The sequence below is a fragment of the Trichosurus vulpecula genome, chromosome 1 (assembly GCF_011100635.1).
Source record: "Trichosurus vulpecula isolate mTriVul1 chromosome 1, mTriVul1.pri, whole genome shotgun sequence".
Lineage (NCBI taxonomy): Eukaryota > Metazoa > Chordata > Mammalia > Diprotodontia > Phalangeridae > Trichosurus > Trichosurus vulpecula.
In genome coordinates this window covers 226,651,599-226,662,455 of record NC_050573.1, presented here as the reverse complement: position 1 = coordinate 226,662,455, position 10,857 = coordinate 226,651,599, and the positions used below count along the sequence as shown (strand labels likewise).

The following is a 10,857-nucleotide window of genomic DNA, read 5'->3' as shown; positions in this document are numbered from 1 at the left end:
TTCTATTAAGGCAGTTGAAGATTAAATTAACTCTTTGGTTGCCAAGCCACACTGTTGGCGCATTTTGAACTTGCAGTCCACTCAATCTTTTTTCATACAAATTATTGTTTTACTCTTTCTCTCCTGTCTTATAACCAATTGTAGGACTTTGTGTTTATCCTTAAATTTGATGTTCCTATTGTGCCCATTCTTCTAACCTGTTTAGTCATTCTGATGTCAAGCTAGCTTTCTAACATAATTATGCCACCTTTGACTTCATCCAAGTAGCAGAGCGTACCAAAAATCCACAATGAAAGTAAAACAATTGTAAAAGGATACACACTGTTAGACTAATTTGAACTACTATCTGATAGTTAAGAAAAAGAAAGCGTTCAATGTATACTTTATAACTGCATTTTAGCCATTAGCCTCCTCTAAATATATCATTAATATTGAAAAGATATGTGATGTTGTTTGACGGTTTTCGTTTTTGAAGGTTGTTTGAAGGGTACGTAAATGAATGTTGAGGCATTTGATTTTCATCAAATAGTAGATTTGGAGCTGGTTGAGACATTAGAGGTCATCTAGTCCAATCCCTTTATTGAGCCTCAGGGAGGCCCAGTCACTTATCTAAAAGGTGACACGTAGTAAATTGAGGTCCTAAGTAATCAAATCACTTGTCCAAGGTCACAGATGGAGTATTTGGCAGAGTCAGGATTCAGAATCAATGATGGCACAGTAGAATGAGTGCTGGATTCGGATCAGAGGACTTGTACCTGTTTGACCTAGAGCAAGTCACATAACCTCTTTGAGCTTCAATTTCCTCTTCTATCAAATGAGAGGTATGAACTAGATAATCCTTAAAGTACTTTCCAATTCTAAATCTGTGTTTCCATGTAGCTCATGAAATAGAGATTGCAAGCAGGTTATTTGTACAGTATGTACTGTATACACACGAAGGCATCGACCTTAGTTTGTGTGTATCTCTTTATAGGGGCAAGGAAGATATAAGTAGATGAGCAGAAAAGGATGCAGGAGCCGGTTTGTGTGACGAATATGGGAAAATCAATGCATGTTAGCCTTCAGCATGCAGCTTTGCATCCTTAAATTTCTTTAGTAATCACTGTTCATTCTCATAATCAAGAAGTCCTTTTGAAGTCAGACCACCGCTCAGGGACTGCATTCAGGTGTCAGTCGAGATTGGGGGCAGGGGGTGGAGAGGGAGAACCTCAGTGGCCGCCTATCGCTATAGTCCACTGCTGCGCGCTCTTCTTGGGCAGCGGTATTTACGGTAAAGGAGGGGGCGGGCGGGGGGGGGGGACCGACAGCGCTGTCCGCTCTCCCTCCGTGTCAGGTGATCTCGAGCTAGGAGCCGAGCCCAGCCGAGCGGTGTAGCAGCCGCTGCTGCCGCTGCCGAAGGAAAATGCAAAATGGCACATTGGGGATGTGAGGGATTCTGCTGCTCGCTTGCTCGGCCCAGACCCACCGCATCCTCTCTCCGCAGTTCGCGGGCAGGCATGCAGCTGTAGGTCCCTGCCGGGTTGCCCCCCGGTACCCTAGCCAAAGTGGTGGTGATTCGGCAGCGACTGCTGCCGGAGCAGGGGGGGTGGGGGGGGAGCGACGAGAGAAGGTGTTTCCTCTCGGCTCCCCCCCACCCCGACCCCCCCTCCCCTGCCTCCTCCTCCTCCTCCTCTTCTCCCTCCCCCTCCCCCTCCCCTGCCTCCTCCCCCTCTTCTGCCTTCTTCTCCTCCTCCTCTCCTCTACCTCCTCCTCCTCCGGCTCCCCACACCCCGCTCCATAGTGAAACATGGGACTGTGCTACAGTCTGCGGCCACGGCTCTTTGGGGATCCCAGCGGCTCCACTTCCAACGCCACGACCTCGGAATCGGAGCCGCCGCCACCACAGCAGCAGCAACAGCTGCCCCAGCAGCAACCGGACCGCACCGCCCTGCCAGCGCTAAGCTCCGGAGAGCTTCGCCGTCCCGGGGACCCGCGGGCAGCGGCTGCAGCCAGGACTGGGGGTGGAGAAGGAGGCGGTGGTAGCAGCAACGGTGGAGGCTGCGTGGGGGAGGCGGCGGTGTCAACAGAAGCTGCGGGGTCGCTCCGCCGCGGGGACGTAGCGGGCAAGCAGCTGTGCGCTGGGGACCGGGACGGAGCGCTAGTTCTGCAGAACGGTGGCGGTGGCGGCGGCGGCGCTGGGAATGGGGCGACGGAGCGGCAGCAGAAGCAGCCGCAGCAGCCCAAGCAGCAGCCGACGAAGCAGCAGCAGCAGTCTAAGCAGCAGCAGCAGAAACAGCAGCAGCAGAAGCAGCAGCAGAAACAGCAGCAGCAGCAGAAACACGGCAAGCAGAAGCAGCAGCCGCTCAAGCAACACTGGGACAAGCTGCGCGTGGAGGAACGCGAGGCCGAGAGGGAAGCGAAGAAAGTGAGCAAGAGCATCGACCGAGCGCTCAAGGAGCAGAAGAGGGAGTACAAACAGACTCACCGACTTCTGCTACTGGGTAGGTACGCGACAGACAGCATCGCCGGGGCGGGGAGAGGGAGCTCTCCTCTCCCTGCTCCCAGCTGTCATCCCTCCTCCTTCCCCTCCTGTCCTTTCTCCCCTCCCTCTCTTTAACGCTTTCGTTCTAGGATGGTCGTGTCGCCCAGACCTTGACCCTTTCTCCTCCATCTTCTTTTTCTGGACTTTTTGGAGCGGCGAGTGGGTTTTGCGCGTGTGTGGTTGACAGGAGAGAGTCAATTTCTGCGCGTACTCGGGTCAGTCGCTCCACCCAGGCGCGAAGCAAGAGGACTAGTGAGGCTGGACTACAGAGCTTCAGGTTTATTTCAGGTGTGAGAACCTAGTTATGAGACGTGTGTGAGTAAACTGTCCCGTTTCTTGAAAAATCAGCGGGCTCTTTTAGGAGAGCCCAGGTGCAAGGTTGTTTAAAAATCCCCTGCCTCTCCTGTCTTCTAGTTGGTCGGTGGCTGATAGAATAACCGTTGATCTGTAGAAGGATGCCCTTGGAGGATACATGTCAGATGTTGAGCCTGGACAAATGGATATGGGTCTGTGAGCCCTCTTTAACATTATTTTTGAAAACGTTTTTGGACTGTTGGCTTTTTGGGGGACATATTGTGTAATTGTTGCTAGTGCCTGTTATTTAATTAATGAGACTCTCCAGAGATTTTTTTCCCTGAGTTGATTCATTTGCAGCGACGTGAAATCCACAGGGATACCTAATTCAAGCATCTCATTTCCTGTAAGAAGGGGAATAGTTCTGGTGCAGTTTGTTTTAAGTGGACAAAGGAAAGGGGTTTTTTTTGAAGCCTTTTAGCTTAACCACAAAGCTTTCATTTCAGTCACAATGCAAAAGCGAAGACTCCAATAGGTGTGCCTTGTAATGTTTGTTTTGGTGGTGTGTTTTTTTGTTTTGTCATTTTATTACCCACTTAGAGTCTGGCTTGCTTTCCTTCCTATGTAGACTATTTATATTTCACCTTACAACAAGAGTATCCATACCCATCACTGTTCTCATGAATCCTAACATAAAAAAGGAAAAGAAATACATTGTGACAGCCTTTTCAAGTGTGATACGTGCACGTGCTGGTTGCCAGTACAGTACCACTGAAACTCCTCAAAATAAACCATGGGGTTTATTATTATTGTCTGAAAGCCTGAACTATAGCTTACCAGTGTTTCTAATATCTGGTAATTGGGAAAAATTCCTGCAGCTGTTTAGAATACAGTATTTGCAGTATAAACAAAAAGATAGGCATAGATTCCTAATACCTGTTGCATTTCAAAATCAAACATTTTCAAGAACAAACTCTTAAAATAATACTCTTATGTGCAATTCAGTGCTGTGTATGAAAGATGTACTTTTTCAGTGCTCTGTACTTTGCTTTGAAAATACATAGTCTGAGTGCATTAGCTTGAGTAAGATGGTCACGGCTTAGGAGATGTGAACCGTAAATGTGTTTATTATATAACACAAAGAATAGAAATTGTGTTGATGATCTTCTACTTGATTTGCTCTGTAATTCTTAGAGGGAAAACTGTTATTGTTGTTGTCTTCATACTTAAATATGTTAGGAATACACCAAAGTTCCCTTGGAGATGTACTTATAATCCTGCTGTATTTAACTGCCAGATGAGTATTGTTAAAGTTTTTTTCATGTACTTTCCTCAAATCATATAAAAACTTTTTTTGTGTGTAACTAAAAATACTCTACACAAAGAGACACAGTGTACTAATGTGTACCTATATACAAAGTTATAAACTGAGTCCATGACTAGTTCACTACAACAATGGTTGATATTTAATATTTTGGCAAGTCATTTAACACATGCAAAGTGTCTCACCACTGTCAGTACACATTTAATGGAACTTATTAATGCCTTCTAGATTCATGTTTGAAGTTCAGAGAAATCTGGGGTTATGAGCACATGTACACACACACACACACAACATCTCTTTGAAAGATAGGCTTTGGCTATGACTCCATTATACATTTCTCATGACCCTGATACTTTTGGGTAGTTGGAGTTCCTAAAACAATAATGGCTCATATTTATATAATGCTTTCAAGTTTATGAAGTTTCCATATACACATACACAGTCTCCTAATAAGCAAATTTGTAGAAGTCTTATTCTTCTTTGTTTAGTTGGTTGATATATAGCTACTAAATGTTTTTGTGGAACCTTCAATCCACGTCTTTAAACTCCAGATTTATTGCTCTCTGGCTTCATTGTCTCCAGAGTCCAATATGAGCTGTTAGCCATGAAAGTGTTAGTTCTCAATCCATTTGGCCTTAGAATGTGGTGTATGACAAGGGACTGAACAAAAGTGGTGGGCTAGAAGGCCAACCAAACCACCTTTGATGAATTTGTATGATTGTGAAGGTGGGGAGACACCCCAAGGTTCATGGTATCTGCAAAATTTTGCTTGTTGTCCTGGAATTACAACCTTTATCTCTTTGAGGAGGTAGGAAAGCAAGAGAAGATTGAGAAGTGAAAAGTGAATGATTCATGGACATATCTTACTATAATTCATTTTGAGTTAAGAAATTATTTCACAACCCTACAGAGCCTTTATAGCAATGCAGCAAGCAAAAAGCTTGTAATTTGGGGGGAATGTTTTTTGTTTGGGAATATTTTATTCCCATTATTAAAATACATATGGGTCTTTTATATAAGTAGCTTGTGTGACTCAAAAGTGATCATCATATCTAAGAGTCATTTTTTTATCCGAGTATCAGTATGTGTTGAAATAGAAATAGACGTTTAGTTTTGGTGAATTGGTTGGATTTGGTTGAGAATTTTAAGGATTTTCTGAGTCTTTTAACTCCACCTTAAACTCATCTCTAGTGCCAATGTGTTTTTATAATATTTTCAGTTGTCCTCATAAAATTGAGTTTAATTAGAGTGGTAATTATTTCAGTTTTTGTGTTTGTATCCCCAGTGTCTAGCACGGTGTTTGGCTTATAATAGGAATTTAGTACATAATTGTGGGCTAACTGATTGAAGGAGCCCAGTATTTTATTGTATGAATTAGTGGTGATTTCACGTTTGAATACCACTAGATGATTGTGGGTTCTTCATTCCCTCCTTCCTTAGTTTCCTGTTCTGGGAGCCTCAGGACCTCCCCAGTTGTGTATGAGTTTGGACCAACTCTGAACCTGTCAGGGAATATGGCAAATATAAACTGCCATCCTGTTGGTCCTCTACTGGTTTGTCTTTGTGGTAGCTCTTTGTGGTTGTTGAGTCATTTCACTCATTTTTTCAGACTCTTTGTGACCCCATTTGGGGTTTTCTTGGGAAAATACTGGAGTATTTGCCATTTCCTTGTCCAGTTCATTTTACAAATGCGGAACTGAGGCAAATAGGTTTAAGTGACTTGCCCAGGGTCACACAGCCAGTAAATGTCTGAGGCTATATTTCAAAACTCTCTGTGGTAACTTTGGCTTTAGTATATATGGACTACCACTGACTCAAGGAAAATGTAATCCCAGGAATCTAGTTATCTAAGGAGCCCAGGAGAAACAGAAACGAGTAGGAGAAGAATATTCTCCAATTGATTGCTGAAGTTGGCTAAACCAATCTGGCTCCTAGCAATCAAAGTTTTAGATCCAACCTATCAGTCTGAAGGCCCTAAGAGTAAAGTCGACTAAGGGGTCAGTTTTGCAGGATGTTACTGTGTCATCTGGGCCTTTAAACCCAGTCCTTAAAACACCTGACTAGAACTTACCGTGGCTCAAGGGGGCAATGGGGTATCTAAAAGCCAGATACATATCCATATTGGGTCTTATTTCATGTTATTTACATGGCTTACTGGCAGCCCCCCTTGGGAATTCTACATCATCTAGTATGATAATTGTGCGCAGTTGGGGAGAGGAGTATATGGAAATGGAATGTGATAACTTCGGTTTTTTTAAAAGGATAATGTACTACCAGATGACTAATAATGAAATACTACAGTCATATGCCGTATAATTGTGTGCAAAGAAGAAACCATGTATTGTTCTTTTCAAGGAATATTTGAGAGGATGACTCTTACTAGAATTTACATAATTGTATTATAGAAAAAAAGTAGAAGACTAGGAATCAGAAGATCTGAGTTTTAGTATTAGTTCTACTACTTGTGACCTTGGACCAGTCATTTAAGTTCTTATGGTAGGTGGCACAGTGGATAGAGTGCTGGGCTTGGCATCAGGAAGGCCTGAATTCAAATCCAGCATCAGTTGTTTGACCTTGGGCAAGTCACTAAACTTTTGTTTGCCTCAGTTTCCTCAACTTTAAAATGGGAATAATAATAGCACCTACCTGGAAGGATTGTTGTGAGGATTAAATGCGATTATTAAGATGAAAACACATTTTAGCATTCTGGAAACCAAATTCAGATGTGAAATGGCATAATAGTATATCTGTTGCATAAAAGTCTAGTAGCCTAGTCTTTTGCACAGATATATATTATTGTACATGCTATTAAGAGAGCCAATGCATTTATGAATCAAATCCTGCCTTTGTGTTTATTTCATGAAATATGACATGTTCACATTCTTCAAAGTGGTTTATAACACAAAACAAATCTTACTCATCTAAGATTATTGTCATGATTTTTACAGTACATCGTGTTAGACTGCAAAAGGAAATATGACAGCAATAAGACTCATTCTTTTTTGTGATGTTTTGGTACCATAAGGAATTTTCAGTATGAATTTCCTGGTACAGAGTAGGCTTTCCCTTTTCATTCCCTTAAATATCTGGCCAACTTGGCATATGCTTACTCACTAAAGAAAACGAGCGTTTAGTTAGTGTTGGACTGAATTTTTTGAGTTATTAAAGCTACTAGCTTTCAGATCTGTCATCACTGATGAACTGGAAATTGTGGAGAAGTTTGTGAATGCTTTTGTGGGTTGATGGATTGCTTCTTAATTCACCTGAGAATTTGTGTAACAGCATGGCTAACATAATTGCTCTCATCTCATTTGATCATTCCCCATAACTCAAAACAGTGATGCAATGCTACATGATGGTGGTAGTAATCAGACACACATATTCTGTACCTACAAGATGCACGCTATTGACTAAGAATTTGGGTTACAATACTAAGTAAGCACCTTGAGGTTGAGATCCATGCCCTATGTGTGGCATCATGGGAAGCTACACAAAGTAGACATTCAGCAGATATTGGTGTTGATGGGTAGTGATGGTTAGCATATTAAAAGTGGTATATCCCAATGAAGCAATAATCCCTATATCCTGGATGTTTCCATTCAAACAGAGGCAACATAGATGTAAACTCATAAAGGATGGACAAAAGTGTGTGTGTGTGTGTGTGTGTGTGTGTGTGTGTGTGTGTGTGTTGTAGATGTGAATGTTCTTTAAAAGGTGTCATTTTCTTTCTTTTAATTTTAGGTTGATAATTCAGGCAGTCAACAAGGATATATTAAGTGCCTGCTAGGTGCTAGACACTGTGCTAAGCACTGAGGAGTCAAAGAAAGGCAAAAAGCAGTCCCTGTTCTTAAGGAGATGAGTCTATTGGAGGGTTAAGGAAATTACAGGTTAATGGGGGTTAATGTAGCCTATAGGGATTAAATAGGAGAAAGAACATATTGTTGAATGGGGAAAGAAAAGGGGAAAATTATTCTTTTTTATATCCTGTTACTCAGGTGTATCAGCTTTACTAGAGAGAGAAGAGAGAAAATAGAAGTATATCTAGTATTGACCATTCCTTCTGATCGCCCAAATAGAGCTTTTCATATATACAGTTTCCCAACCCACTTCCCATAGGTTCCCTAATGGATGTATGGAAGGGAAAGTAAAGGAAATGAGGGCCAAGATAGGAAGAATAAGGGCAAATTGAGAGGAAAAAAAGAGCAATAAGAAATAAAATTAAAGAGTTGATCTGTATAGATTAATATTGAGCTACTGTATGCTGTTGTTGCACCTCCTTTTCTCAGCTGCTATCATTGGTATAGTAGACAGAGCACTGGATTTAGATTTAGGAAGATGTATATTCAAATCCTACCTCACACACCTATTAGTGGTGTAACCCTTGGCAAGTCACTTATCCTTTCTGTACCTTAAGTTCCTCATCTAAGATTGGACCTGATGGCTTCTAAAGTACCTTCCCAGTCTAAATCTATGATCCTCCTCAACCCTTCTGAAGAGGTGCAAAAGATCTTTAGAGGAGTACTGTGTACTAGAAAGTGCTATATTTTGAAAGAAAACACATGTGAGCACAATCAGATCATTTCATAGGATCAAATTATGAACAAATAACACATGAAAATACTAACGCCAAAGACTGAGAGAAGCAAGCAGGCCTTCCAATACTCTTGGAATTCTTCCTTGGTACATCACCTCAGAGCTTTCATTAATGATACCATTTTGTCAAATAGCATAACAGAAGCATGAGAATACTAGATTGTAAACTCCTAGAAAGCAGGACCACTTGAATGTGCATGCCATCTAGATTTCTCAGGACATACCACGTTGCAAGTGGGTGTTTTTAATAAGCCCATTTTATCATAGTCATTCAGTTGAAGGCAAAAGAATAGAATCTTAACTTTTCTTCTGATATCCTTATCAACAGCTGAATAACTTTCCAGAATTGTGCTTAAGCAATGGATCTTTTGCTGTTGTAGTGAGATCTTTCCCAAAAAAAACCACAAACAAGTAGGCATTGTTTTCTTCTGCATTGTCCTGTGTTCAAGGTATTGAGGTAGCCTCATTTATTCAGCTTAATCTTCCAAGCATAGCGACTTAAGACATCACATTAGTTGGTCTGTTTCAACTTCTTGAGGAAAATACCCTTGGAGTTTCTGATACATTTCAAAATGTCCAATTGTAAATTTCATTTTCTCCTTCAAGCATTGCCAGATGACCTATCCAAATGCAGCGTTGTTGTCATAAAGGCTTTATAATTTAAAGAATTTAATAGTTGATATATTTATCTAAATTCTACCCAAATCTCACCTTATGAAACTTTCCCTGACTGCTCCAGCTGTAATTAAGCTCTCCCTCCAATGAATTCCTGTAGTACTTATAGTAGTTGCTGTTGTTTAATCGTTTTCAGGCACGTACAACTCTTCATGACCCCGTTTGGGTTTTTCTTGGCAAAGATACTGTTGTGGTTTGCCATTTTCTTGTCCAGCTCATTTTACAGATGAAGAAATCAAGGCAAACAGGGTTAAGTGACTTGCCCAGGGTCACACAGCTAGTAAGTGCCTGAGGCCAGATTTTAGAGCATGAAGATGAGTCTTCCTGACTCCAAGTCTGGCACTCAATGTACTTAGCCACCTAGCAGCTCAGTAATACTTATAGTAATTACCATGCAATTTAACACTTCATGGGATAATAGATTTAGAGGTTGTAGGGACCTTAAAGATCACCTCATTTCGTTTATGAGGAAACTAAGGCTCTTAGACGTTAAGTGACAGAGTCAGTATTTAAACCTAGGTTTTTTGACTCCAAATACAGCACTTTTCTGCTATACCACACTGCCTCTGGCTTGGTACAATCTTGAATTACTCTGTGTCATTTTATATGTGTTGTCTACCCCTCTTCCCCTGACAAGTCTAAATTACTTATGTACAGGAACCATATGGAATCTGGATTTTCCCTTACCCCTTTTCATGTTTAGGGAATTGCTAAGCACACAGTAAATTTTAATTAATTAATTTACTTAATTCAATAAATTTTAAAGTGTTTATAAAACACTTGAGTAGGATTCGGAGCTTTAGAGTCTTTATCACATTTGTTTTAAAAGATATGTTCAAACCTTTTAACAGAGTTCAGTTCCACAGACTTCTTTCCAAAACAGAATGTCATTTCTGCTTAGCTTCCCAGTGGCATAAATGAATCACTATCAATTGTGGCTCAATGGGATTGGCACAAAGTTGATTCTTACTAAAATGTATTGAGTAATATGCCAGTCTCTTCTTAATAGTGATGAAATCCTTTTTTTGTGGTATGAGACACAGATCCAGAGTCATAAATCATTCTTTAAAGTTGCCACTGAAAAGCCAGAGGTGCCTGGATTAGCTGTGGCAGTCACAGCAGCGATTTATTGGGATAGATTGCCACAGTGAGTCCTGGGGCTTCTCTCCCCAATTTAATTCCTGGTGGCAAAATGAGAGAAGATTACATTGCAGTAGTGATTGGTTGTATGTGAAAGGTAGAAAGGAGTTGTAGGGCTTGGGTCCATTCTGTGATCAACCATAGTGTATTGGAAAGAAGACTAGATTTGGAGTTAGAAAATCTTAGTGTAGGTTCTGAATTCGCCCTTTCCTCCCCGTGCGTTCTTTGGCAAGTCATTTAAACTCTCTGAAATGAAATATTCTCATCTGTAAAAATGAGGTAGTTAGCTTAGATAACCTCTAAGGTCCCT

General features: G+C 41.3%; 1 protein-coding gene across 1 annotated transcript in view; it reads left to right on the top strand.

Annotated features, from left to right (window-relative positions):
- Window positions 1-1,326: 1,326 nt before the first annotated feature.
- Window positions 1,327-10,857, top strand: part of GNAL (G protein subunit alpha L) — a 520,980-nt gene continuing 511,449 nt past the window's right edge. The window contains exon 1 of the mRNA XM_036753740.1: window positions 1,327-2,480. Within this exon, the coding sequence (XP_036609635.1) occupies window positions 1,787-2,480 (694 nt within the window). The 5' untranslated portion in view covers window positions 1,327-1,786. The remainder of the gene's footprint in view (window positions 2,481-10,857) is intronic.